Source organism: Bemisia tabaci, chromosome 1, assembly GCF_918797505.1.
Source record: "Bemisia tabaci chromosome 1, PGI_BMITA_v3".
Classification (NCBI taxonomy): Eukaryota; Metazoa; Arthropoda; class Insecta; order Hemiptera; family Aleyrodidae; genus Bemisia; species Bemisia tabaci.
This window is the reverse complement of record NC_092793.1, coordinates 88,897,959-88,925,335: the sequence shown is the minus strand read 5'-3', so window position 1 is coordinate 88,925,335 and position 27,377 is coordinate 88,897,959. Positions and strand designations below refer to the sequence as shown.

Below are 27,377 nucleotides of genomic sequence, written 5' to 3'. Positions count from 1 at the left end.
CGATTTGTTTCAGCGCGAATAATAGATAAGAGGTGTTGACCTCCAACAAATCCCGCTTGCGATCAAATCTGTTCAAATCTCGAGAATAGAATAAAATCCCTTGCTTTTGGAATAGATCTGACAATAATTCAACAGGTCATTGCTTGAAAAGACTAAGATCAGTGATTAAGAGCATTGATGTCAGTGCATGAAAGTACAGAGATCATCATTAGCGGCGGCGCGGCGCGGGTTTTAGGTGAGATGCAGGGCGGCCGCCCTCAAAATTTTTCGGGGAAATGCATTTATTGTGATAATTCGCCATGAAAACGACCGAAAATTGAGGTCTAAGGTTACTTCTCTAAAATTTTCCGAGGGCAGAGCCTGAGACTTTCCCCGACGATAGGAAGCCCCCCAAACCACCCATCTCGTTACCCTGAATTTGGTGCTATCTTCATCTTTAAGTTTCAGTCTTGACGTCACCACAAAATAAGTGATCGAGATGAGTTGCGATTTCATTGTATTCAAAAATTGCGATCTTATCGCATAGGTAGGTATATATGCAATAAAATCGCGATTTTATCGACGAAGATCCAGCACAATAATTATTAAACAAAAATCGTAAAAAATTGAGATAAAATTTCGATTTCAGCGACCGCAATTTTAAAGAGATCAAATTGCGACAAGATCGGGGATAAGCGCCCAGGTGTTTATGATGCTAGCGATTTTATGGCATTATAGTCATAAAAAAATCTCAACTTAATTTCATAATATTCCAATAGTTCCCTTGAGAAATGCGCTACTTGAGAATCGGTTAAGGAGGGCCGTTTGTAACTAAACATACGAATGTTAACCATATGGAAGCAATGATGGATTATGTATGAAGATATACATATATGAAATTTTGCATTATATATATTGAACGGTCGTAGGTAATATATAAAGAAATATGTAAATATATATGGAATTGCCTTCAAAATATGTAGTGAAAATCATGACTTATGAAAAAAATGTGTAAATATATACAGGGTGTCCCAAAAGTCCGTACCCCCCTTGGTAACTTTTGAGCGGTTGAAGATAGAAAAACGAAACTTTGGGAATGTTTCTATCCGAAAGGGTACCATCTTTCAGGGGGGTCAAAATTGTTGCCCCTCCCTCAAGGGCCACCAACTTTTTTTTTCAAATGGTAACCCCTGTCTTGTGATACACTATTGGAAAGAGCATTACAAACTATGAATTTTGGCGCAAGCCGCAGATCAATATCTTCCGGAGGAATCCGCATTTCATGGTCCCGAAATCCCCTCCGCTCCTCTTGGGGTGTAAAGGGGGGGGGGGGCTACGATCCCAAAAGTCTAGGTTCTCGATAGAATTGCGATTCGATTGCATTAAAATTGAAAAGTACGGAAAATTTTACGTGAAATTTACCCCTAAAAATGCAAAATCGGACCACTTTACGCCCAAAAATGATCCCTACTAAAAGGCGACAGCGGCCCTCCATAATTTCCCTTTGGTCAAAAATTGACGTAGGTTCTCCGGAAAAAGACCCAAAGGAATCTGATTTTTATGACCCTAAAGCCTCCGTAGCCGCCCTTTGGGGGTAAACGGGGGAGGGACAATTTCCTCCGACTTTCGGAATTGTGCCTTCCCCGTTTACCCCCAAAGGGAGGCTAGGGAGGCTTCGCGGCCATAAAAATCGGATTCTTTAGGGTCGATTACCTGGGAGACCGTCTTTTTCCGGAGAACCTACGTCAATTTTTGACCATAGTGAAATTATGGAGGGGTTCGCTGTCGGCTTCTTAAAAGGGATCATTTTCGGGCGTAAAGTGGTCCGATTTTGCATTTTTAGGGGTAAATTTCACGTAAAATTTTCCGTACTTTTCAATTTTAATGCAATCGAATCGCAATCTATCGAGAACCTAGACTTTTGGGATTGTAGCCCCCCCCCTTTACTCCCCAAGGGAAGCGGAGGGGATTTCGGGACCATGAAATTCGGATTCCTTGAGATCAATTCCATTTTCAACCCCGCGGTCCCCGACTTCGTGCGACCTAAACCAACCGAGAAAAAGGCCTGGTACGGGTGGTCCGGGATACCTGTGCTTTCTTCACTTAATAGAAATTCGGAAGTACACGGAAATTTCCAAAATTTGGGGAAGGTTTTTAAATTAAAGCGTAAAGAAGGCACATTACTATTTTCAAAGGTTCTGAGGCCCGGTATGGGTGCTATCGGCGGGCAAAAAGAGGCAAAAAATTCGAAGATTTTACGTGCTTTTTCTCCAATTATTCACTTTTTACACTTCTGATTGAGAAGAAGAAAAAAAATGTCTGAAGTCAGTAGAAAGCCGGTTATTCTTTACATTTCAATTATTATATGGTCCCCATTTATCCTCTAGGTAATAAAAATTCTCCCATGGTATCAGGTACTCCTCCTGAAATCTACAAATGAGTGTTGCGGGAAGTATTAAAGACCTCTGCAACCGTAGAATATCTATACTGGCACCACGAAAAATTGCAATTAATTAGCGATTATTAATTAAATTCAGCATGATTCGCCCCCAAATTTCGTTTGTATGTGAGGAAACAATTATGCCAGCCGAAGTGCAAAGGGTTTCGAGTTTCGTTAGGTTTTCGCGGAGATATCTCAAAATAACGCAAAAGTTGAACGGGTTCATGTAGGATACGGTAGCAACTCCCATGCATTCTCGGTTGGAGATCTTTACAGGCTTGACGGGGTCGCTACCGCTCCTAGTAATTATACTTGAAAGTTGATCAAATGCGGCCATTAAAATTTAAAATGAAAGGATCACCGCGAATGAAAGAGAGCGAGAGGACTTGTAATTTTTTCTCTTTAATTTGCCACTCCATGTTTAATATACACAGAGACGAAAAATACTGAACGCACTGAGCATGTCATTTAAGAGACTTGTTTGTTAAAATCTGTAATGGGGTCCTGGTAAAAACGACGGACACACCACGGACAGAAATTCTTGGGCACTCGGCCACTACTTAGCGTATGGACACACTTGATGGCCATGCGAACACCAGGTGGACCCGGTGTAGCCATGCGGACACCTGTGATGGGTCTACGAGTACCTAAAGTGGGCGTGCGGACACCTTATCAACAGTGAAATTGCAGACAGACATATCATAGGTACCTGATATTTTACTTTTCAGAAATTGATAGATAACCAACACATCATTCCTTAAAATTTTTAAGGAATTTCTGCACACCGAGGAAAAAAATCAAGGTTGTTCGAAGGAATTTTCTAGTCTTCAAAAGAAATTATAATTTTAGGAATTTTGTATTTTCCTTCATTACGGTGCTTCCTGTTCTCGGATTTGAATAATGTTTTTATGTTTTACTTGTAGAAAAGTTCTTATACCTTGTTTATTTGATTTATTCTTGTAAAAAATCTATTTTATCTTATCTATTTAAATAAATAATATTTATTTACTTCTTTTGATTAATTTTATTTACTATTTATGTTAGTATATTTTATTTATTTATTTGAAAAATGTTATTTATCTATTTATTTTAATATATTTTATTTTTTATTTATTGTAATAAATATACTGTTGATAATTTACAAAAAATAAATTAAATAAATTAAAATCGTGTTGAAACGCAATAGGTGTGCGTTTATAGCCATACAAGGTACTCTATGGCCTGATTATGGCGTGATTCTGTGGACAAAAGTACAGATATAAAATGAAAAGGAATATTTTGTTTCACCACCGCAATATACGAAAATAACATGAATATCAGGATTTTTCGCCGCTATATATGAATGGAACACGAATAAAAGAATTTTCTGCCGTAATATTTTAATAATACCGGATTTTTTTTTTTTATTCCGCAAACTAACGGTATATTCTTGACTTGGCCAGTTTTTTTTTTTTATCTCCTGATGCCAACTAAATATATCTGCAAAACGCTGCATGACGTCAACACAGGGCAGTGTTGTCAAATGTGACCACTTCATTTGAATTTTCGATTTGTTGATCTTAAAAGAAGAAGCAGCCTTTGAGGTTAGGAGTGTAGCTTTGCCAGCATTTCGAAACTTTTTGAACTTTTGTGCTTTCGCGACGCGATTGTCATTATAGTCGTTGCAGACCCATTTCTTAGTTGATTTTTCTGCTAATTCTCATTTGAATACATTTATTTCGTTTTCTCTACAATGTGTTTTATATGTTTAACTTCATCACCCTGAAACGGACGAAGCAAGAAGACTAGTTTGAGGATGTGAAGGGGGCGCCTATATCCGTCCAGATAGCTTTTCAATTATTTTACTGTGCTAATTCTCAAACTATGTCATCACTTCCATTTCATTCACTAGATAGCTATAATTGATCTGCTGGGACAGATCTCATTTTCAAAAATAGTGAGGGTATGTTAAATTTCTTTCGAAGTTTTCAATAATGAAACATTCCGTCTCTCTCAAAATATTCCTCTGTAAGTAACGGTTGCCTAATTTCCTGAATGTGGAAGTCACCGATGCCTGAATTTTGCATTTAAGGCGCAAAATTTAGGGTACCGATGAAGAGCTGAGCTCAGCAGTAATCAGTTGGTCTGAACTATTTGAGTAAATTCGGTGTGAATCTTTATTACAAAGCATTGGACTGATGACTTCTGCATTGAAGGCACATTCAACTCTGACATTCAGCACGTGATTGCGGCATCAGATAAGAAAGGAATCAAATTTAAACCAAAATTTTGCAGCACAAACAACCACGACAATGATCCATCGCATTAATTAGATGTTTTGGTATCCACATTTTGTAGAGAATGTTGAAGAATGCAAGCTAAGCCAAGCAAACACTTAAAATTTTAACTGAGAGCAATTAAGCGCTAATTGTACAAATTGACGGTGTAAGTCGACAATCGCATAACTCGGTTTGCAACGTCGCTGACTTCCTGTCATACTTTAATTCTGAAATGGAAAACTACTCAACAGCAATTCTATAAAACTGTCGTGATTTTTCTTGTCTGTGAGAAAAAAATTCTGCAAAAACTTCTAGGAATGGTGTCAATTTGTTCTCCTGTAAGATAATAACATAGAGGTGGAGATTTTCAGACACCCCAAACGAGATATGTGATTGCGGACTTACGCCATCGAAATGTTGTTGTGTAGGCGAGACAGGTACTTCCATTTTGCAGCATGATGATTTTTATAGCAGGAGAATATGGTCACAGAAGAAGAGTTCAGCTCTCCATACAAGATTATTATTGACAAAATCTCACTGTTTATGTCAATTAATAATAGCGAATCAATGCTGAAAAAGGCTGACCAATAAGATGCCGAAAAAAGGTGTGGTATATTTACTCGAAGCACAGCAATAAATAAAATAAGTCAACACTGGAAAAGATCTTGGTACTGCATACAAATAAAATCCTGACCAAAACAACACGACTTTCGGTGAGAATACTTCCAGTATCAATCAAGGTTGAGAGACAGAATACTTCTTCACTGCAGCTAAAGTATTACTTTGAAAGCAAAGAAGATTACTATGATCATACTAATGATTTGTAAGATGATTGCCATTGGGAAAGGCTAGGAAAACTGGAGTCATAGTCAAAATACTTAGAGACAACACTCGGCACTAGGTGAAAAACGATGAAAAATACGGGATAATTTCACTAAGATGGATGTTATGTGCTACTACAATGTTCTCTAAGTAACTCGTCAGCTATTTATAGAGTTCCAAAACTTTCGTTACCGGGGAAATCATAAATTTTCTTAAAAATCTAGCTTTCCTCCATTACAGACCGTTGAAATTTGCCCAACTTCGGCTCGGCATAACCTATTCCATCTTATTCATCGATGGATGGTATGTTGTTAGTTGGTGTTCAGTGGTCACGTCTGACAACACTGCCCTGCGGTGACGTCATGCAGCGTTGTTTTGCAGATATATTTAGTTGGTAACAGGAGATATAAAAACGGGCCAAAACGAGGAATATCTCGTTAGTTCGCGGAATAAAAAATATCCGTAAAATTAAAATATTGTGATAGAAAATCGGTATATCGTAGTTACTTTATTTATATGCTTGTTATTTTCGTATATTGCAGTGGTAAAACAAATTATTCCGTTTCATGTTATATCTGTACTTCTGTCCACAGAATCACGCCATACCTGATAAATCCCATATATTACTAATAAATTATCCATTAGTAAATTGAACCGGATTAAATTCAATAAATGAAATAAAATAGACAATTCAATAAAACCTGCAAACACAGGTATAAATAAGTAAATAAAACAACAGAGAGTAAGTAAAATAAAATATATTAAATTGAATAAATGAAATTAAAATAAAAATAAATTAATGAAACATATTAAAATAAATTAATGAAATATATTAAAATAAATAAATCGAATAAAGTATAGTAATTTGTAGTATCTATTTGTATTCATACTTCATTTTATTTTATTTCACTTCGTTTTATTTATTCATTTTTCTCCGTTTTAATAACTATCATTTTGACTCATTTAATTTATGCGTTATTCACTACTTTCTTTCAAAAAATTGATCAACTTTCTTACAACGTATTTATGTCCCTTTTAAACTGCATAATAAAAGATATCCCAAGAATATCATTGCTTACAATCATGGACTCGGCGCTGGGGACGTTTATGAATGACGAATTACCCTTGTGTAACACGCGAAAGGAATGCTCATTGTCTGCCATTTTTACCAGGGGTGCTTGTCCGGATCCTTTTAAAACTCTAAGATGTACTTCAGAACCGTCTTACTGCGCCACATGAGGCGTCTATATCAATCTTACGTTAAAGTGAACATATTTCATAAATCCGGCACTCAACGCAAAAGTGCATTTCCTTCAAATAATACACTGCAACAGTAAACGCGAGAATGTTCTCCACGACAAGTTAAATGGAAAACTTCTCGGTACATACATACACCGAGTATGTACCGTTATATTCGTGATTTGAAATCAAATTTTTGATGATGGAGAGTATACAGGGTGTACCAAAAGTCCGTCCCACCCCTGCTAACTTTTGAACGAATTGAGCTAGGGTAATGAAACTTTGGGAATGTTCCTATCTTTTGGGGGGGTCAAAATTTTGGTCCACCCTCAGGGGCGGAGCGGGGGCCCCCAACTTTTTTTTTCAAATGACAACCCTTATCTTGTGATACATCATTCGAAAGAGCATAGAAAACTAAGAATTTTGGCGCAAACCGCAGATCAATATCCTAATTTTTGACCGAGTTATGATAGGTCAAAGGTCAAATTTGACCTTTTTTCAAAAAATCATAACTCCGGTTCAAATTATCGTAAAGAAAAAAATAAAACGGGAAAATTTACCTAATTGTGTCCGCTTTTAAGTAAAAATTGCAGAAATCACTTTGCTGTAATTTTAAGGGGGGGGGGGGCTCGGACCCCCAAATACGTCAATTCAAAGGTCATTCAATTTTCCCGCGAAAAAAGGCAATTTCCCCTAGATTTGCCTCCACATTATCTCAGTAAGGTCAAAATCAGTTCAACATTACGTTGGCAAGTCCCCAAATTTCGGGAAAACTTAAAAAAAAAACGAAATTTAAACGGTCAAATTTAATCACCTTAAATTTCGTTTTTTTTTAAACTTTTTCCGAAATTTGAGGACTTGCCAACGTAATGTTGAACTAATTTTGACCTTACTGAGATAATGTGGAGGCAAATCTAGGAAAAAGGGCCTTTTTTCGCGGGAAAATTGAATGACCTTTGAATTGACGTATTTGGGGGTCCGAGCCCCCCCTTAAAATTACAGCAAAGTGATTTCTGCAATTTTTACTTAAAAGCGGACACAATTAGGTAAATTTTCCCGTTTTATTTTTTTCTTTACGATAATTTGAACCGGAGTTATGATTTTTTGAAAATAGGTCAAATTTGACCTTTGACCTATCATAACTCGGTCAAAAATTAAGATATTGATCTGCGGTTTGCGCCAAAATTCTTAGTTTTTTATGCTCTTTCGAATGAGGTATCACAAGATAGGGGTTGCCATTTGAAAAAAAAAGTTGGGGGTCTGGCCCCCCCCTGAGGGGGAACCAAAATTTTGACCCCCCCCCCCCCAAAAAAAAGATGGTCCCCTTTGAGATAGGAACATTCCCACAGTTTCATTACCCTAGCTCAATTCGTTCAAAAGTTAGCAGGGGTGGGACGGACTTTTGGTACACCCTGTATAATCCTGTAACTAAATTTTACCTTGTCCTGTAGTCCGTTCAAACGTTAATGACTGCAACCATGCACTTTCGATATGTCTCCTTATAATTGATGGTGAATTGGAACATGCAATAGGTAATTGATTTCTCCGGCAAAGCATAGAAATTTCACTAAAAATGTTTAATATTAAAGTTCAATAAAATTTTGTATTTAAACCGATGAGATTTATCTTCTGACAGGGTATGCGATAGCATTAAAGTGGCTGTGCTCATGGGTGCGTTTTATTCGAGCAGATCCGTCGTTTAAAAGTTCCTTCTAATGGATGCAATGCATCTTCTCAAACATTTGACGTCACCCTTATAAAATACCGCCGACTCTTTTCATGTGAAACGTTCAGGTTTGGGACTCGGACCTCCCCGATTTCGTCCTGTTTTTGGGTCCAAAATTGGCATATCACTTGAAAAAACTAATTGTTTCAGGGAGTTTCAACTAAAAATTTCATGGGAACAAGTTTTAAAAAACTTTTGAAAGATGTAGGTACCGCTGTTGTTCTTATTTTTTTGTTTTTTTAAGAGTAGGGGGCTTTGCATCCTGGCCGCTCCGCAGCCCGACCCCCTCGCCTATTCTGTCATTTTAAGATTAAAGCGTCATTAATTTGTTTTATACATTATTTAAAAATTTACCTGCAGAAATTGCATAATTTGGTCAATTTTGATTACGTTTGTATGTTTTTAAATGTCTTTAACATATGAGGTTACTTTATGGTTTTTATATTCATTCAAATGTGTTTGACGTACTTGGTGAGTCTGATGTGTTTGTTGTGTTTGATGTATTGGTGTTGTTTCTCGATGTTTTATTCCGAAAAGATGTGGTTCTCTCCAACTTCCAATCTCATGCTAAGAACATGAGCTTTAGTGCAAGCGGGATCGAAGTTCCTGCGTCGAATGGTTTCCCGCAACCCGCCATACATAGCTAAGACGTTCTACCTAGAACGGTTTGCCGCAACCCGCGGTACACACTTATCAACGGCGGCACCGGGGAAATAGTTGCACTCCAGTTCTTGAATAGATAAATACGTTTCCTCACGCATTCTACATCTCCTCCGCACGCGTTTGGCGTGCTCCTGCGTTGTTGATTAAACCGAGAGATACCCGGAAACTATGACCGTAAATTTTATCGCATAAATCGGCTGCTAGATCCAAAATCGTGTTTGAGAGTTGAGGATGATTCTGTTTCGGCGAGTGTCGCTAAGAAAAGATAGAGACCAAAGGCGTGGCGTGCTTTGCGATGTATCGATTGATCTGCCATTTAAACCAATGGAAAAGGATCGATAGACAGGGTGTTCGCAACGAACATCTTAATAATCGATTCTTTACCATAGCTTCAAATGGAGAGATGTCGATAGTCGATCATTCACGCCACGCCGCGCCAGGCGCCACTGATAGAGACTGATCGTAGAGAGGGGGAGGGGCGCGCAAGAAATCTTAAGCGCCAAAGTATTTCAATGAACTGATTTTATTTGATCAGAAGCTGATTAGGCTGTCTGAATTTGCAGCTCTTTTCAAATGTTCAAAATTTTAAAGGACCACTAAACCTTAAACGTTCGAAATTGCGGCCATGATCTTTTATACATGATAACCATCGAATGCAATCGAAAATATCTAACACCATTATGTAGTCATTAAATTGGCGTACTCATACATCTTAGGTTTTCTTTTATTTTCTGGGTTTTATTTCAAATTTATTATTTTTATTTTGTTTTAGTCTTCGTTGCCATTACGGATTTGCCGCTTTTATTTTCGAGGGGTAAAAGGTAAAATTGGAATAGGAATATTAGATTTTCGGCGTTCTTCTTCATATCAAGGGAAAAACTTTGTGAGGTACTTTCCAGTTTTCAGTTTTCGACTTGAGAATTTAAAATGACAAGGGCCAAAAAAAAATCGGCGGAAACTGCGAGTCAATCCGATCCCCCTGCCAAACGTTATCCGCCCAAAGTTTATCTGGGGGATCTGCACCTATATATTTCATAAGCCCTTGTCTCACGATCAAATGAACTCATCAAATAGCCATCAAATGCAAGATGGCGACTGGTTTTCGCGCAAGTCAGCCATCAAAAGTTGGCGGGCCGTCTATGTTGATGAACCCGCCATCTTGCATTTGACGAGTTCATTTTATCGTGAGACGAAGGCATTAGAGTAGGTTCGACGGCTCATGGATAGACCGTTTCTCCTTTTAGAAAGTCCTTAGAAACTCCACATGTGACACTTGAATATTCATTTGCCCCCACGTGTGGGAGCCACCACGGTCCCCACCGGGGAGGGGGAAGGGGTCTAATTCAATAGATTTCATTAAAATGCGAAGAGTCCGAAAGAGCTCCGATCTCCGAGCTACGGAATTAGCATCGAGTCCGAATGCATCTTCTTGAAAATGTAATCGCGGAAGCGGCCTGTAAATTGACGGAGAGGTTGTATTACTCTCAACCCCCTAATCCCCTTTTTTTTCGTTTCAGAGCGAGGGGAAATCAGGAAATTCACCTTAAATGGTGCCCGAAAATCTGCAATACTTGACGAGGGTCCCTTAAGAAACACGACTAGTTATTAGAATACCAGAAATACATGACGACCGCTCACTTTGGGGCCAAAAGTATCAATAAAACCCCCGCTGCCCCCCTAAATTGCACCTTTGAGGGTCAAGGTGTTGTAGTCTTTTTCCGTTGTTCGAGAATCGACGAGGACTTCCACAGGATACGGCATTTTCGCAAATGAACTGATGAACGTCGGACGTCCGTGCCGATTCTTTCATTGAAAATGTCGTCCTTTGCCAGCACGGGCCCCTTATTTTCCACGTTGACATAGGAGAGACCCGGTAGCAATCGACTTAATTTATGCTGCCTGCAAGTAATGTCCAACTTGACGAAGACCCTTGAAAAGTTTTGACCTGTCGGAGGACCACAATCCTGGGACTGCCACCCACTTAATTAGGGACAAAGTTATCTATAAAACCGTCGCTGCCCCTCTGAATTTCCCTCGTGATTCTTTACAGATTCAAGGTTTTGTAGTCTTATTTCATTGCTCAGAGAATCTACGAGGACTGGTCCATCTCCTTAGAGTGGACGGCAGTCCAGGGATTGTGGTTCTTCGACTAGTCGACTCCGACTTATCATGGGTCATCTTCTAGTTGGACATTACTTTAGTCCTTTTCTCTCAGGTCTCACCTTTGTCGGCGTAGAAAATAGGGAAAAGAAATGAGATTTTTTTATGTAAAAATGGACGCGAACGATCCTCAGTTCATTTACGAAAGAGCCGTATCCGGCGAAAGCCCTCGTTGATTTTCAGAGCAACGGAATGAGACTACCAAACATTGAATTTGTTGAGAATCAAGAGTGAAATTTATGGGGGCAGCGTGGGTTTTATGGATGATTTCGTCCCTAAGTGGGTGGCAGTCCAGGGATTGCAGTCCTCCGACAAGTTACAACTTTTCAAGGGTCTTCTTCAAGTTAGACATTACTTTCGGGCTTCATTTCATTCCTTTTCTCCCGGGTCTCTCCTTTGTCGGCGTAGAAAACAAGGGGAGATAGGTAGTGTGTCACTTATTTTTGATATTTGAGGAAAGTTAATAAAATAAGGAACGTTTTTTCAAAAAAAAATTATTTACCGACCTCTCAAGCGCCCTAAAGGGCGCACGTGTCAAAATTGGTATCTTGACAAAATCAGTGTCGTTTTACTACGGACATCATCCAAATTGCGGTGCTTTAGAAAAATAATTTCAGTTTGGTCGTATCCGTAGCCGGAAAGTCGGCCAGTTGAGTCTGGCCGAAAGAACGACCAGTTGAGGCGCGGTAACCACCCTCCGACGCGCCTCCTAGACCCTGCAGTGAACTCGAGCCTCTTGCTGCCGACGTAGGGTTGCGAATAATTCATCCCAGCTGGAAATTAACCTAACCTAACTCTTCGGACCAAAATTTTGGTCATTTCACCGGATCTCTGAGGCTTTGGCCGTAAACTACCATTTTCAGGGGAAAGGTAAATCTGCTTACCGGGCGCGTCTGTGGGTTCGGCTCCTTTTAGCATTGTCGACCCAATTTCGCCGTCTATCACTTACATCGGCTTACATCTTTCTTTCTCATACAGACAACTTGACACATGTGTCTACACCTCTTGTTTTCGCTTATTTAACGAAAGGATTAGTCTTCTTGAGGGAAAATATCCAAAACCATCGTTGAAGAGTTGTTTACAACCGTTCAGGACACTGTGTAGCCGCGGAGCTTTCATGTTTCGATCTCATTCTTGTCTTCAGTCCTCTTTTTGGACTAGAGAGTTGGGATCATGGTTTTTTTTTTTTTAAATTTTACTATTACGAACCAAAGGCGCTCTTTAGGGCGCTTAAGAGATCGGTAAAAACAATTTTTAATTTTTTGGAGAAAATTTTCCTTATTTTTTACACCTCATAGCACGTTTTGAGACCTGGGGAGCTGAAATTTTCTCAAATTTCAAAAATAAGGGACAATGAGGCTGAAATGGGTGGAAATAGGGGGGGCGGCCCTCCACACAATTCTGGTCGGCCCCTTCCAAAAAAAATCAAGAGCCCAAGATACTAATTAGTCTTGAGGTAAAAGGCATAGGGAGTGTAATAAAACCTAACAGTGTTATGTTATGAATGAACTAAAACCCACAGTAAGATATGCTATGTTTAAAACAAGTCAGCAAAATTTCTGTCATCTGTAATATTTAATTCCATTTAATTTGTCATTGATAAATGGCTCAAAAATTTTCTCGATACGTTCCAATTTTCAAAAATTTGCCGGGGAGGCCTCCCAGTTCTCCCTCAGCCCAAATTCTATATCCCCCTGTGCCTCCTACCACAGAAAATTCCTCGTTCCGCCCATGGAAGGGACACCCCAGGGAGGGGGAGAGATTTGACAAAGTTATTAATATTTTTCCTTCAGATTTTCAGACACTTTTAATCTAATTACAAAGAAAATCCTCTAATAAATTAGAAGAGCAATATTGACACAATTTCCCAGAAATTGGATATTTTCTAAAGGAAATTTGGCATCGTCTGAAGGCTCATACGGCGGTTTTCCGGCAGTATTAAGCGGTATTTTCAGGGGCGGTCTTTTTAACGGCAATTTGACACCAGTGGCTTTGATTTCGTTAAGTTATTATTTAGCCCACTACACTAATCTGTCTGACCGATTCAGTGCACTGCAGTGGCTGGACGTCCGCGTTGATATCGCGTCGCGCCGATAGCGAGAGACGCGATCTATGCATGGGATTCCCGATTCCCCTGATTGCCGCGCGCCGCGACGACACCTATTTCTGTCCCCCACCAGAAACTCTGTCCATTCAAGAGCTGGCGCGCAACCCATTCCGCGGGCCGCCGTAACTGTGTATGCCGGGTTGCGGGAAACCATTCGACGCAGGAACTTCGATCCCGCTTGTGCAATAATACCATAAGAAATAATGCAATTGACTTACAGAAACACACGTCGTTTAATGACAAAAACTGAAATGACAAATAGCAAAGACGACAGACTGAAGATATCTTGACTCAAAAAAGATCATGAGGTAGGAAATGTACGAAACAAAGACAACCCAAAAAACACAAAAGCCCCCACTCCAATACAAGTTGGCGCAGCATCGTCAAGCGTCAGCTGTTTTAAAGTTTTGTTTTTTTCAGTTCCCTCTTTGGATCTCTTTTTCTTGTTCAGTTCTGGCTGCAACCTCGTAAGATAAAGGAATACTTATATGAAAACGTCCCTTGCAGTGTTCTTTTTCTTTCCTTAAACGTAGATGTCAAAAATTAACAAGTGGTTAATTTTCGAGGGGGCGTTTTAGAGCAGCATCGTCAAGCGTCAACTGTTTTAAAGTTTTGTTTCTTGGATATCTTTTTCTAGTTCAGTTCTGTCTGCAACCTCACAAGATAAAGGTGTATGAAAATTTCTCTCGCATAGTGTTCTTTTTCTTTCCCTATTACCTTTAATACATACTGAAAATATGCTCAAAACTGCATTTCTATATGGTAACGGTTTGTGGTGAGACGTATTTTGTTTGGCGTAACAATCGAAACTGTTTCGCATCAGTGTGTAACATTCGTATTTTGTTTGAGTGTTACCGGAAATGAGGGGGCGTGGCTTATTTAATTGGATTTTTTTTGCACAACATGGCAACGCTGTCGTGACATTTTGATGCGAAACACTTGGAAGGTTGCAGCAGGTTGCAGAATTGTTACGAGGTTTCTAACCTCACTTCTAGCTGCTTTGCTCTCATTGGTTGTGAAAAAGTGATGCAAATAACACAACATCGGTAGCAGGAAACAATTGTTGCGGCAAACAAAATACGTCTGTGATATGTTTGATGTGTTTTTGTGTTTGGTGAGTTTTACGTGTTTGGTGAGTATTACATGTTTGGTGAGTATTACATGTTTGGTGTGTTTTTTGTGTTTGGTGAGTTTGGTGTGCATGATATGTTTGGCTTTGGTGTGTTTAATATGTTTGATGTGTTTAATGTGTTTGATTTGTTGACAATCCTCTGGGGTTGGGCCGCTTGGATGCCAGGTGGGGTAGTCTCGAGGGATTTACATCATTTTATTCAGACTCCTTGCATTTAAAATTTCCCGCGTTTAGCGGATAACGTTTTCTGATTGGTTATAATTTATCAACCAATTGGAAAGACGATAGCGCTGTACACACAAAAAAGGCCTTAGCTTTCTTTGTAGTTAGAAAAAGAAAATAAAAAGAAAGAAAGATGAAAGAAAGAAGATACGAAAGAAGAAGATAAAGATAAGAAGGAAGATAAAGATAAGAGAGAAGAAAAAGATAAGAAAGAAAATAAAGATAAGAAAGAAGATGAAGATGAGAAAGAAGATGAAATAAGATAAGAACAACGGGAGCACGAAAAATAATGCTTTTCGTACGTATAAAGGAAGTAGAGAACACATACTAAATTGGTGAATAACTGAACAAGAGTTTATTGTAAAAGACTACAGGTGTATATGTTGTTTGACTGGGTTGTGAAAAAATCGGTGATCACTCGTAGTGCACGCGACTGCCAGCGTTATAAATCAGTGGAGATTGCAACAACACAGCCCAACTTGATGGAGGCATGGCCGTTCTCCGAAAATCCGTGCTCTGCAGCGTCTGCTACAGTCTTTAATAAGACCTTACGCCTACCGTTGGCTATCAGACGGTTGCTGAACCTTGCGGGAATAGAGAGGATACACGATGTGTCAATAGTACGAAGTTAAGGAGCACGATCCAACTTCGAGGTGTACGACGGCAGGGTTCCTGCAGGTTGCCTCGGCCCCTTGAGGGCGCCTCGCCGGTCAGCCCGGCCCTTACTTGCGACTTACTTACAGGTGTATTTTATACAGGTATGGATAGGCGTTGCCCTCGCCTATGTGCGTCAGCAAGCAAGGTAACACGCTCGCGTCCTGGCCGTAGAGAACTTAAACAAAAACACTAGTTACACGTCCATTGACGTCACCCGAGACTTAGACTTCATGTCACCACAGAAAATGGGCAGTATTTTTTTAGGATCTTTCTCATAATTTAACCATTTTACTCTCTCAAGTAGGTTCCGCAAACCTTTTTATGATCAATTCTTTTAAGAGCTTATAAAAAGGGCGTTTTAACGATCGTTGTTGCGGATTAGTTGCAGGGGCTATCATATCTCGTGGTTCCTTGCCTCTACGGAGGAGACCCATTTAAAGGAGATTTTTTTCTTTTTAAAGTTTTAAATTCGACTGTTACTTCTCTTTGAACGAGACTTATGTAGAACGCTTCATCAAGCTAAGGAAATGTTTTCATGATTGTGTTTGACAGGTTTTTTGTTTTTGTTTCAGGTATGTAAAGGTTGTACAAATCCCCACAAATGTGACTGTGATGGGATCAAAGGAGAGTCTGGAGATGTGGGAGAGACTGGTTTTCAAGGCCTCGAGGGTTCTCCAGGACCGCCTGGTCCAGACGGTCCTGCCGGGCCTATTGGGCGCAAAGGAGAAATGGGTGACATTGGTGACCCCGGACATCGAGGTTACAGGGTAAGCTTCGACGCCCTATACCTATGTTCTCTACTTCAAGTATTTTAGAATCATATTTCAGCGAGGCAGTTTAGTCAGTGTTCGTGCATAAAGCTCCGATGGACCTACGGAAAAGCTACCGTCCGCCTAAACAGTCCATGAAGTTGAAGCAAAATCCACCGAAAATTACGAGTATAAGAACACGTCAGGAATTCCGCTCATGGTTGGATTTCTGGTGTTATCAATTGAATCCCTACAGACGCAAGTAAAAAGTCTAGTGATATTAGTGGAATCTTTCTATTTTTTCTTTGCCAATCGGTGTGAGTATAGATTCAGGCGATATCAGGAAAGACGTCATTAATGTCATTGTTCCTGCCAATTCACGTGAAAATAGGTTCAGCAAACACCACAGAAGGTTATGCGATGTCTCGTATCTTTGAGATTTTCTATTTATCCGGTTCAATTTATTTTTGAGAATTTGAGGTGAATCTTCAGGTGCAGCTCCGAAAAAATCCACCACGTCACGCTGCTAAAATCCTGCTCCGAAATCAGTGGTTATTTAAATATCACGATAGATATATTAAATTCTAAGACTCATAAGTTCTAGCAGCATACGTCTGGGACGCCTAGAAACAAATGCGAGCTTTGAAAGTTGAACAATAGCTCAAACTTGATCACAGTTTCTCCAATGGGGTATCTGTAAGAGCGAGAGAGACAGCTCACGGTAGGAGAGAGATATCTACAACTGCTGAGAGCGACAGCTCACGGTAGGAGAGAGATATCTGCAACTGCTGAGAGCGATCACTCGCGATTGGTTGCATCAAGGTCATCATGCCTAACAATACTTTTTCTGGGCTCAAGTTTCACAGCTTCAGATATTACTTTTCACGTCTTTTTCAGTGTGAATAGGTAGCAGAATGTTATGGCTAGAATTTATGACTCTTCGATTTTAACAGAAATTCCTTTTCCTTTCAAAAAAGCTCAAGGACCCACATGGAGCTGTACGGACTCTGAAAGCTGGGACCAAAAAATGAAAACACAGCGGTGGCGCTCCCTGCGCGGAAAAACTTCTTACTACGCACCGCTGTAGTTTCATCATGAACGTTTTGCTAACGTTTTTGTATCGATGTTGAGGACAGATCCTCTGTTTTTAGTTCCCTCACAATTTCTTCTATATTCCTAACCTAAAATTCTGACCAGCTACATTTCCGCGGGAGGTCCAAAGACATAAAGACGGAGTGCTCGTATCTAAAAGCACGGGGAAAAAGTGAAGCTAGGTTCGGCGCTGCGCGTTTGTGTGAGTGTGTAAATGAGCGCGGGAATCCATGGCGGCAAACGGAAATTTGATTTGAACTTGTCCTCTTGATTTTTCCTTATTTCTTCTTCGAAACGTGTTTTAAATGCTTTAAAACGATTATATTAAGAAAGTTCGGTCTGCGTCCTAATATATTACACCTACTTTTGCTCGGTAACAGGCAGTAATCTCAGATAAAGTTAGTTTTTCTTCTGCTTATGGTGGTTCTGCAGGTTCAAACAGGCCGTTACAGTTCTAGATCTACGTTACTCCCAAATGAAATCAGTCGGTCGACGACGGACCGAAACTAACCTAAAGTTAATAAAATATGAGTGTGTACCTGAATTTGGGCAAAAATCAACCTAAAATACTTTGTTTCCGCAATTTTATTTATTAGTTCCCGCCCTACATTTGAATTCAAACTTGTCCCGATTTCGCCGCCAATCCTCTAGCCAATAGTAGAGGTGATTGAAAAGAAGCTCTAGAAGCTTCATTTTTTGCTTTTAGTGCTCCGTCTTTATGTCTTTGGGGAGGTCCTACCAGTGAGAGTTCGGACAATGCAGTAGTGAGAGAGTTGGGCCTATTGTAAGTAGAATCTCTTTCAAAGTTTTTAATTGAAGTTTGATGGATGCTTACCATAATTATATTACAAGTTCCATTTCTCATTAATGTTTCATTTTTTGTTTTGATCCTTTCAGCGCAAAAAGTTCTCATTAAAATTTAACTTTTTCCTACATTGGAAGTGTTTTCAACTCTATCCCAACCCTACGAGGGGAGGAGGGGGGCATCCCAACTCTTTCAGGGGGGGGGGGGGGGTTGAGAGTTGGGACGATTGTAATTTTATTCTATTTAATTTTTAGTAAAGCTCCTATTCGTCCTATTAAGAGTATTGAGACCATATTTCGCAGAACAAAGCATAAGAGTGCCTACAAAAGAAGAGACTATTTTTTCGTATTGTGATAGTATGAAAATTTTGGGTGCCTCGGGAAAAATATGAACAAAGTCCTAACGCTCCCAAATCTCCCCCAAGAAATGTTATAGCCGGTCATAGATGTATGGTATCCTGGGGCGCAGCTCCTACCCTTAATCTTTACCAGGGATATTAAGAGAACAGTTTGCTCTCGCCTTATAGTTTTGATAACCCCGGTGTTATCATTCTTATCTCATTTTATCTTATATACATAGGCCCATTATTATTGATTATTGATTCAGTAATGTGATCTATATCCATTAGTTCTTGGCTGTGTCTAAAAATCCTTTTTTTTATTTCAGGGCGATGAGGGGTTTAAAGGTCAAAGAGGTCCTGCAGGTTTACCGGTAAGTCTATGAATCCTCCAAGGGGGTACTCCGGTCTTGACAACTTTGGATTTCCCTTCAAGTCCTATCGACTTGAAACTTATGCTTTTGGTAGGTAGGTACATGTAAAACTAAGATTTCCCCAGATTTTCGTCAAGCGGGTTCCATATTCTGCCCCTTAATACACGATTGAGTGAATTTGAAGAGGCATCTGGTGGCAACCATTTCTTGGTCTGAGAGTGAGGTAGAGACCTCCGATTCGGTTACAGTATCAAGAAATTCTCCAGCCTGTTGCTATCTAACAGAGCCGGATTTATAAATTGACTAAAAGTATTTTTTTTTTTAAATGTTTTAAAAAAAGGTATGATTTTATTCCAAATTTGTTTTGCTTTTTGTTAAAATATTAAATGATCAATGAGCAAAATAACAATTTTGGCTCTGTTAGATTATAGAACATACATTATTGGTCATTTTAAAAAAATCGCAGGTCTCTAGCTCAATCAGGGCCTGAGAAACGGTTGCAAAGAAACAAAAAAACATGCAGAAAACTGAATTTTCAGAAGAGCAATATTAGCAAATTTAGGTAAGTGAAAACCTGCAAGGTGCAAGTATATCACTTTGCAAGGGATCATCCCTTTTATCAAATTTTCTTGAGTTTTTGTGATCATGATAATTAAATTGTGGATACGCCATCCTTTTCAGCCGACTCTTCTCTATAAAATTAGTGGAGAATAAAAAAATGAAAAAAAAAAAAAAAATTAGGGCCATTTTTAGACCGGAGTACCCCCTTTTGTTAAATGGTCTTTTAGTTGAACCGAATAGGGTTGGTATTTCAAATTTGCACGCTTTAAACGATAATACATGAATGTAAAATTTTAAGAACCCCACATGTCCATCCACCTTATATATTCAGTAGGTACAGACAAATAACTAGGGGTAGCTATATGCTGTAGTGAGGGACAATATTTCTCGTGTCTCTGATTTTATTCTTCCGTAGGACCTAATAACATGTTTTTCTCCCTTTTTCTTTTTATCGAAGTGAATTTTTTAGGAGGACTAGTAGGAATCTGGTGAATTTGCGTAGTTTTTCAAATTCACAACTAGATTCCTAAATACTGACTGTTTCGTTGACATTTCGTTGATCAGCAAATCCTCCTGATAAAAGTTCTTATATAACATGTTTTTCAAAAAGGTCGATGTTCCGAAATTAGTGGTCTCATGAATGACGACTGTGAGGAACATTATTAAAGAAAAAAATGAGATATCGCGCAATGCTAGGTACTGAAGAATTAACTTAGCTGATCGCATATTTCCAACTTTTTTGTCCGAAAAAGTACCTACAAAAAATACGACTCTCTGAGAGCAAAAAATTAAAGAGAGATATGAGATTTTTTCAAATTCATCCTCATTTAAACATCAATACCATCCTTCAATTATCAACGAGGGACTTGCCCATCGAAGAACATACTTAGTCGGGAACTTCTTCGTTCAAATTAAAATGCAGTTTTAATGTATTTCTTGTGCAATTTTAATGCATGTAGTTCAACAGAATTAATCGAATCCATCTGTTTTGTCCTATACCTAGTCCCTACAGAATCAAGGGAAGCTCTGACTGTGCGAGAATGTGGTTTATCAATGTACAATGTGGCGTGTCATTTACAGTCATTACAGTCTTCTTTAAATTCCCACAACAAACTGCATTACCAATACTTACAGGGGATTTGCTCAGACGAAACTGCAGAATTTTAAAAGTTATTAACTTTATCTCTCTTATACTGGTCTTTGAAGTTCAGTTCATTAATAATATAATAATAATAAAATAATAGGTATTATAATAAATTTTCATTGAATTTATCTATTATAAATTCAAATTTTCGGCAATACAGATGTTCAACGCACTGCCCTGGAGTGTGAAGCTACTCTTTCGCGATGCTGACCTAACGTCGTTTTTTATGGGGCTGCGTGCTTTCTCATTCGAAAAATTATTCTATGACCTTCAGGAACTTGTAAGCTAGTATAATTTTACACTTGTACCTTATGTATATCACTGTATACAGGGTTTTCCAAAAGTCACTGACCACCCCTGTAACTTTTATCCAAACTGAGATAGAAGTTTGAAACTTTGGCAATGTTCCTCGGTCTAAAGTAGCAACTTTTTGGTCCCCCCTAAATTTTGGGGGGCGGGGGCTAACTTTTTTTTTTCAAATGGCAACCCCCCCTTTGTGATACCTCATTCGAAACATAATAAAAATAGAAAATTTTTGGCGCAAACCACAGGTCAAAATGTTGATTTTTGACAAAATGGCGCCCGGTCAAAGTTCAAAATGGTGAAAATCTGACATCTCCGTTATTTATTGACAGATTGGCGTTAAACTCGGAATCTTAGGGAATTTCGAGACGATAAAAACGATTCTGGCATTGGTTTTCCAGAAAAGTCGGTCCTTTCCAAAATGGCGGCGGTCAAATGGCGGCCTAGCGCGGGAAGTGGATATTTAGGCTGCTTTTCGTTGAATTTGCATGAAACTCGGTATCCGGGGGTATCTGAAATTCCGACAAATTTCAAAATGGCGGGAAATCAGTTTTACGGCTGTTTACCGATGGATATTCGCATGAAATTAGATATCGATTATTTAGTAATTCAACAATCTAATGAAAGATTCCTTTTTATCCAGCCAAAACCACCAGGATATCGAATTTCTTGCGAATTCATCGGTAAACATCCGTAAAACTAATTTCCCGCCATTTTGAAATTTGTCGGAATTTCAGATGTCCAATGAAAGATTCGTTCTTCTTGCGATTTGCGCCAAAAATTTTCTATTTTTATTATCTTTCGAATGAGGTATCACAAAGGGGGGGGGGGTTGCCATTTGAAAAAGAAATTTAGCCCCCGCCCCCCAAAAATTTTTGGGGGACCAAAAAATTGCAACTTCAGACCGAGAAACATTTCAAACTTCTATCTCAATTTGGAAAAAAGTTACAGGGGTGGTCAGTGACTTTTGGATAACCCTGTATAACTGTTCACCATGTACCGAATATGACGTGTGCCATAGCCTCGGCCAGAGACTCTATTGTACAAATTATAAAATAAATAAATAAATAAATAAATAAATAAATAAAGATAACACGTGAAGAAAGTAATTGCATCGAAGTGCATTTTACATGACATGGCATGACATAACCTGTAAGTAACTTTGTGACACATTATTCAAAAGAACACAGACCTTCGATTGTCATAAAGAAGATTTCCTTTCTCTCTCTGGGCAAATTGTAGGCAGCATATTGCTTCTCTTATGCTCCTGATATTTTCATCCACTTTTTTTCATTCAGGGTTTTCCTGGTCCTGCAGGTTTACCGGGACCCAGAGGATTAGATGGTTGCAATGGAACAGATGGAAGACCGGGAGAGTATGGGCCACCTGGAGTGATTGGTCCTCGAGGTTTATCTGGTAAAGATGGTGCGCCGGGCATGCGAGGTGATCCTGGCGAGGGTGGAAGTAACAGTAAAGGCACTAAGGGTGACAGAGGTGATAGCGGTTTCCATGGAAAACAGGTATTAGTTTACTTTTGATTTTTATCGACGGAGAATAGAGAAGTCCAAAAATCTGAATCATGCATGTTGCAAATTGTTAGGGATCTTTAAGTAAATAATTGCTCTAGTATCACAACTAGAGGCATGTTCCCAGTAAAAATGGATTGTTCTCGAAGGACAATTTTGATCTCTTGTTTAATTTTTATTCATTCATTCTAAAGTGCTCAAAGGGACGGAAAAAAATAAAATTTACCAACCTTACAAATTTGTTCGACCTTAGAGTATGGTTCAGTGACCTTTAATGTTTTTAATACGTGTGACATGTTCTGTGGAATGGAGCTTTATTATCTTCCAATAACTCAAATTTGAGTCATTGTTAACGTTACATTGATTAAAATAATTTGAAAATTTCGGTGCAAGGCCCAGAGAGCTCAAAAGTTCAGTAGGATAGAAGTTCTGAAATTCCGAAACAAAGGTTCTTGATTTTTTGATTGATATTAAATTACACAGGTGAGTTAAGGTTCCTCTTCAGAGTTCTTACATGCACACAGAAAAAGAGCAACTAGCGCCTTCTGTTGTGAGAAAATTCAACACAAACTGCACGTAGTTCGTTTCAAAGACTTCTGGAGAACGTTTCCCGCTGAGAACTCGAAATCGCCAATTTTGAATTTATGCCGTAAATTATTAGGATCTCTTGGAAAGTTTTCTCTTGGTAAATAAAGTCTCTCTTCTATGATCCGGCAGCAAGCACTACACGCTTGGATTTGTGTTCAATCAATTTTTTGTTTTGATTGTACCAATGACTAATACCTAATCAAACTCTACAACATACCTAATCTTATAAGAGTTTCGCATAACGCTGATGGCACCTAACCGAACGGACTTAACGATGGACGCATCCGATACCCCGTCCACTCCACCACCTTTTTCTATACCCACTCTGCACTTACTCGATCCGGCAACCCCTATCTTAGGTACTCCAACCCTCAATTTCCCTTTCCATTCTCTCAATCCTACTCTACCCATTCACTTTCTATTCTTCGTCTCACCTCTTCAGCGCTTCCAGTGCTTTTCTGTGATTCGCGAGCACTGTTTATACAATTCTACCATTTCTTATGGTAGAGGATTAGTAATATTGGGTCCCTCTATAATCTTGATTATGTTATTCTTCGTGAAACACTCTATGCAAAAATGTTTTCTGTTTTCATTGTAAAGTATCATTATTATTGACTTCCTCAATAATTCTGAGCATAATACCTATATTATTAATTTCTTTACTTTACATCTCATCTTCTTTCATAGTTTGTAAAATCCTCTTGGCCATCGACAGGATATATTCCCTGCCTAGATTAGCCCACTCTTTTTAGATTAGGTAACCAGTGAGGGGTCCACAAAGCGGACCTACAGGGCGCGATGTGCCCTCGGGGGATGGGGTCGCGTTGCGGCTAGGGGGCGTAGCCCCCTAGTTTACAAATAAATGTATACTTTTTAAGATGAGCTAGCGAACAATGTTTCTTGTTAGGTATTTGCCTTAATTCGCAAGTTTCTTCTATATTTTCAGGGTGAGCCAGGACAGCCTGGCCTCCCAGGGCCAATGGGATATGCCGGAGAACCAGGAATGCAGGTAAAATTTATTCTTGATTTATTATTTTACAAAACATGAAAATTGTTTTACCATGTCTGTATGCTCCCTTGCTCCTTATAAAATTCTCTGTTGCCCTATCGGTCATTGTGTGACTACAAGTCATACCATCGGTCCCCATGAGTCAGATCCCATTAGTTTTCACGAGATTTCCATGAGATTTAGTGGAAACCTCATCAGACACTTTCTTAGATGACTGGCCAGGCCAATCAGTCCTTATACCAGAAACAACAGAAACAAAAAGAGAACTTTCACTGGTATATTCAGATAATAGTAAATACTTTACATTTAGAGACTTCGGCTTTTAATTTTTTTTTTTTTTTTTTTTGGAAGGCATGCGATAAAGAAGGGAGGGAAAAAAATGGCCTTAGTTAATACTCACAGCTACTAACACATTAAATGAGATTTGGGTAGACTTCAGCTACCTAATGGGAGAAAATATGGGGAAGGCCGTATAGGTAACTCAATCATTTTACTTATGATCTTTTCGTTTGGGATTTGATTTTTTGGGTAGAAGTAAGTCACACCAACCACGAAAAAATCCACAGGAGATATGAATGACAATAAACCTTTTTTCCAACGTGCTAAACAGTGAAAATTTCATTCTGGTAACGAGTAACTGCGGGACAGTCAACGTGTCTGATCGATATGTAAATAAACCAGTGCTTTCTGCGAGCTTAATCTCATTTTAATTTAAGTCTCGTCGGTATACATTGTTTGATCAAATATGAAACGAAACACCAGAAAAAAGACATTATAATTTTGTATGGAGCTTGAAGTGTAACGCATGGCCATTCCAGTGACGCATTTAGTTTTACTTTGTGGCCACTCAGGTCGTAGTGCCCGAGCACGGAGTGGGACCTGAATTAGAGCCGAAGTATAAATTGATTCAATAAGGGCTTGGTGCATCTGCGTGTAGGCATCCCTCGTTTTAATCATAAGCTCAATAAAATCTCTGATTTTTGGAGTGACTCACTAATTCATGTCGTTCTGGTTATACTGTTATCTCCTTGAAATATTCGGTAGAATGTGTGATTTAATATTTTTTTCTTACAGCTGCGGATGTAGGTACTCTAGACCTATCCTCCATGAGCCAACTTGTTAGAAGCCAAAATTCTGGCCAAAAATTGGGAAACGGGTCAATTTTTACTAGACTTGGGTAGCTTACGTATTTTGGGTCTCTGAACGCGAGCGAATATGCATTATTTTTTTTTCAAATCCAAAATGGCGGCGGCCAAAATTAGGCCAATTAGGAGCAAAATTGGAATGGAAGCTAAGTAAAAAAGACTATCATATTGATTCTCGATTTTCCACATAGCATTGCTTTAAGCTGTTAAGCACGAGTGTGGATGAATTTCTCTCAAAATTTGGGATCCAATATGGTGGCAGCTCAAATAAGCGTAAGCAATGAACCTTTACAGAGGCTCAGAAAATTGGGTTATGACATTGGAATGCAGTATTCCTTAGCATTTCTCGTTGATAAACATGCATATTTATGGATTTCTTTTAAAATTTAAAATCCATGATGGTGGCAGCTCAAACCAAGTATAAAAAAATGGATTTATAATGGAATCGCAGAAATAGGTGTAGGCAAAGGCTATCATTCAATGTACATATAAAGTTAGATTTCAAAGGCTACCTACCGCTAGTCTTTTGAAATAAATATGAATGTGATGTAAATAGTCAGCGAAGGCATTGATTTTGTTTAAAGTAAAAGAAGAGATCTCTTGTTTTAAAGAAATGCGGAAAACACATTTTTTGGGCACTTAATTTTTTTCTGGGAAATTTGAATTCCCAAATTAAGGCCATTTACAGCCTCAGCAGTAAAACCAAGGGGAAAGAAGCCCGTAGTAAAAGCCTGAATAATATAATTTTCCCATACTTTTAACATGCTCCGGCAGTATGACCATTTAACCCTTGAACGATCTGCATCGCAAACAATTAGCAATCTTTGGCGATTTGCTGATTTACAAAAGAAACGTATGCATTTATTTATTGGGCTGATTGCATACTGTAAAGAATTGTCAGTTGCATGTTAAATACACAAGAAAGTATTGGTTTCAATTCACGCATCTTCCTTTTTCCTAGGGAATTGCAGGAGAACCAGGCGCACCAGGTCCTAAAGGGGATGTTGGCGACTTCAGAGAGGGCCTCCCAGGTATGAAAGGAGAGGATGGAGATGACGGAGAGAGAGGCCCACCCGGACCGATCGAGAAGCCTGATGGCGCAGAGTTTACCAATGTTCCAAGTCCACTGACCTTTAAAGGACCCAAAGGTCCGAAAGGACAGCGCGGTTCCAGTGGGATTCCGGGCCGTCCAGGAATTTTAGGAGAAAAAGGACCCCAGGTAATCTACTACCACCACACCACACCACTTGACCACCACTTTCTCACCAAAAAAGTGAAGAAGAGTGAAACAAATAGGTAGTGTTACTGTAATGATTCATTAGGTTTCTGTATCAACTACTCGTCATTATTGGTCCATGAAGAGCATTCTAATTCCATCGTTTAACAACATTCATGCAACTTTTTTGTGAAGTTGTACCAATGCCTTAAATAATATGTGACGGAAAAATAACATTAGAGTACCAGCAAATTCATCCTTATTAAATTATATCATCGATGAAAGAAAAGGTCTAAATAACTTATCACGCAAATCTCGGATCATTCGGTAGAACAAAAATATTCGTTGGAGAGGAACTTTCCTGGTTGCCTGAGTAGTACATGTATTTGAACAATATTCCGAATGACTTACTGGGCTATGATTCGCTCTTGCACCCGATGTTTCTGTAGATCCGCATTCTATTTCTTTTTTATGTGCGGTAGATAACGAAAAGGCGTGAAGGTATTCATTTTGTTTCATTGCTAACTTCTCAGATACGTTCTCAATAACTTTTGACCTTCTTCTTCTTCTTCTTCTTCTTCTCCTCCTCCACCTTCCTCTTCTTCTCCATCTTTTTCTCTTCCTCTATATGTTTTTCTTCTTCATCTTCTCCGTATTTTTTGTCCTCTTCATCTTCTCCGTATTTTTTGTCTTCTTCATCTTCTCCGTATTTTTTTTCTGCTTCTTCCTTTGACTACGTGGCACATATCCTGTTTTACAGCGATGACACCGTATCAGGCACGCACCTGTACTAAAAATAATAAAATTGATAAAAGTTTATAGTATTTGATAGAAACTTTGTGTCCATCATAAAGAGTATTCGTCCAATATTGGAATAATAAAACAATTATAAGTATTCATCTTCTAAACATGAGATGAAATGAACGTTGCTCACCATGTCCATCGACCTGTTCCTCCACACCATTTTATTCCAGCATCCAGCAGCGTTTGCGGCTTTTATTTCTTGGCACTGAAATTTTGCGCTCAAGTCTTCCTTGCCTGCCAAGAATATATAGTCCAGGCAAACGCGATAAAACGCCCTGGTAAAAATGGCAAGTGCTCAGATCTGTAGCACTTGCCTTTG

At 39.0% G+C, this 27,377-nt stretch overlaps 1 protein-coding gene across 1 annotated transcript in view; it reads left to right on the top strand.

The window, feature by feature from the left end:
• vkg (Collagen alpha-1(IV) chain viking) overlaps positions 1-27,377 on the top strand; it is a 216,624-nt gene that overhangs the window by 51,834 nt on the left and 137,413 nt on the right. The window contains exons 2-6 of the mRNA XM_072296889.1: positions 15,978-16,172; positions 18,718-18,762; positions 22,069-22,290; positions 23,831-23,893; positions 26,000-26,257. Of these exons, the coding sequence (XP_072152990.1) occupies positions 15,978-16,172; positions 18,718-18,762; positions 22,069-22,290; positions 23,831-23,893; positions 26,000-26,257 (783 nt within the window). The remainder of the gene's footprint in view (positions 1-15,977; positions 16,173-18,717; positions 18,763-22,068; positions 22,291-23,830; positions 23,894-25,999; positions 26,258-27,377) is intronic.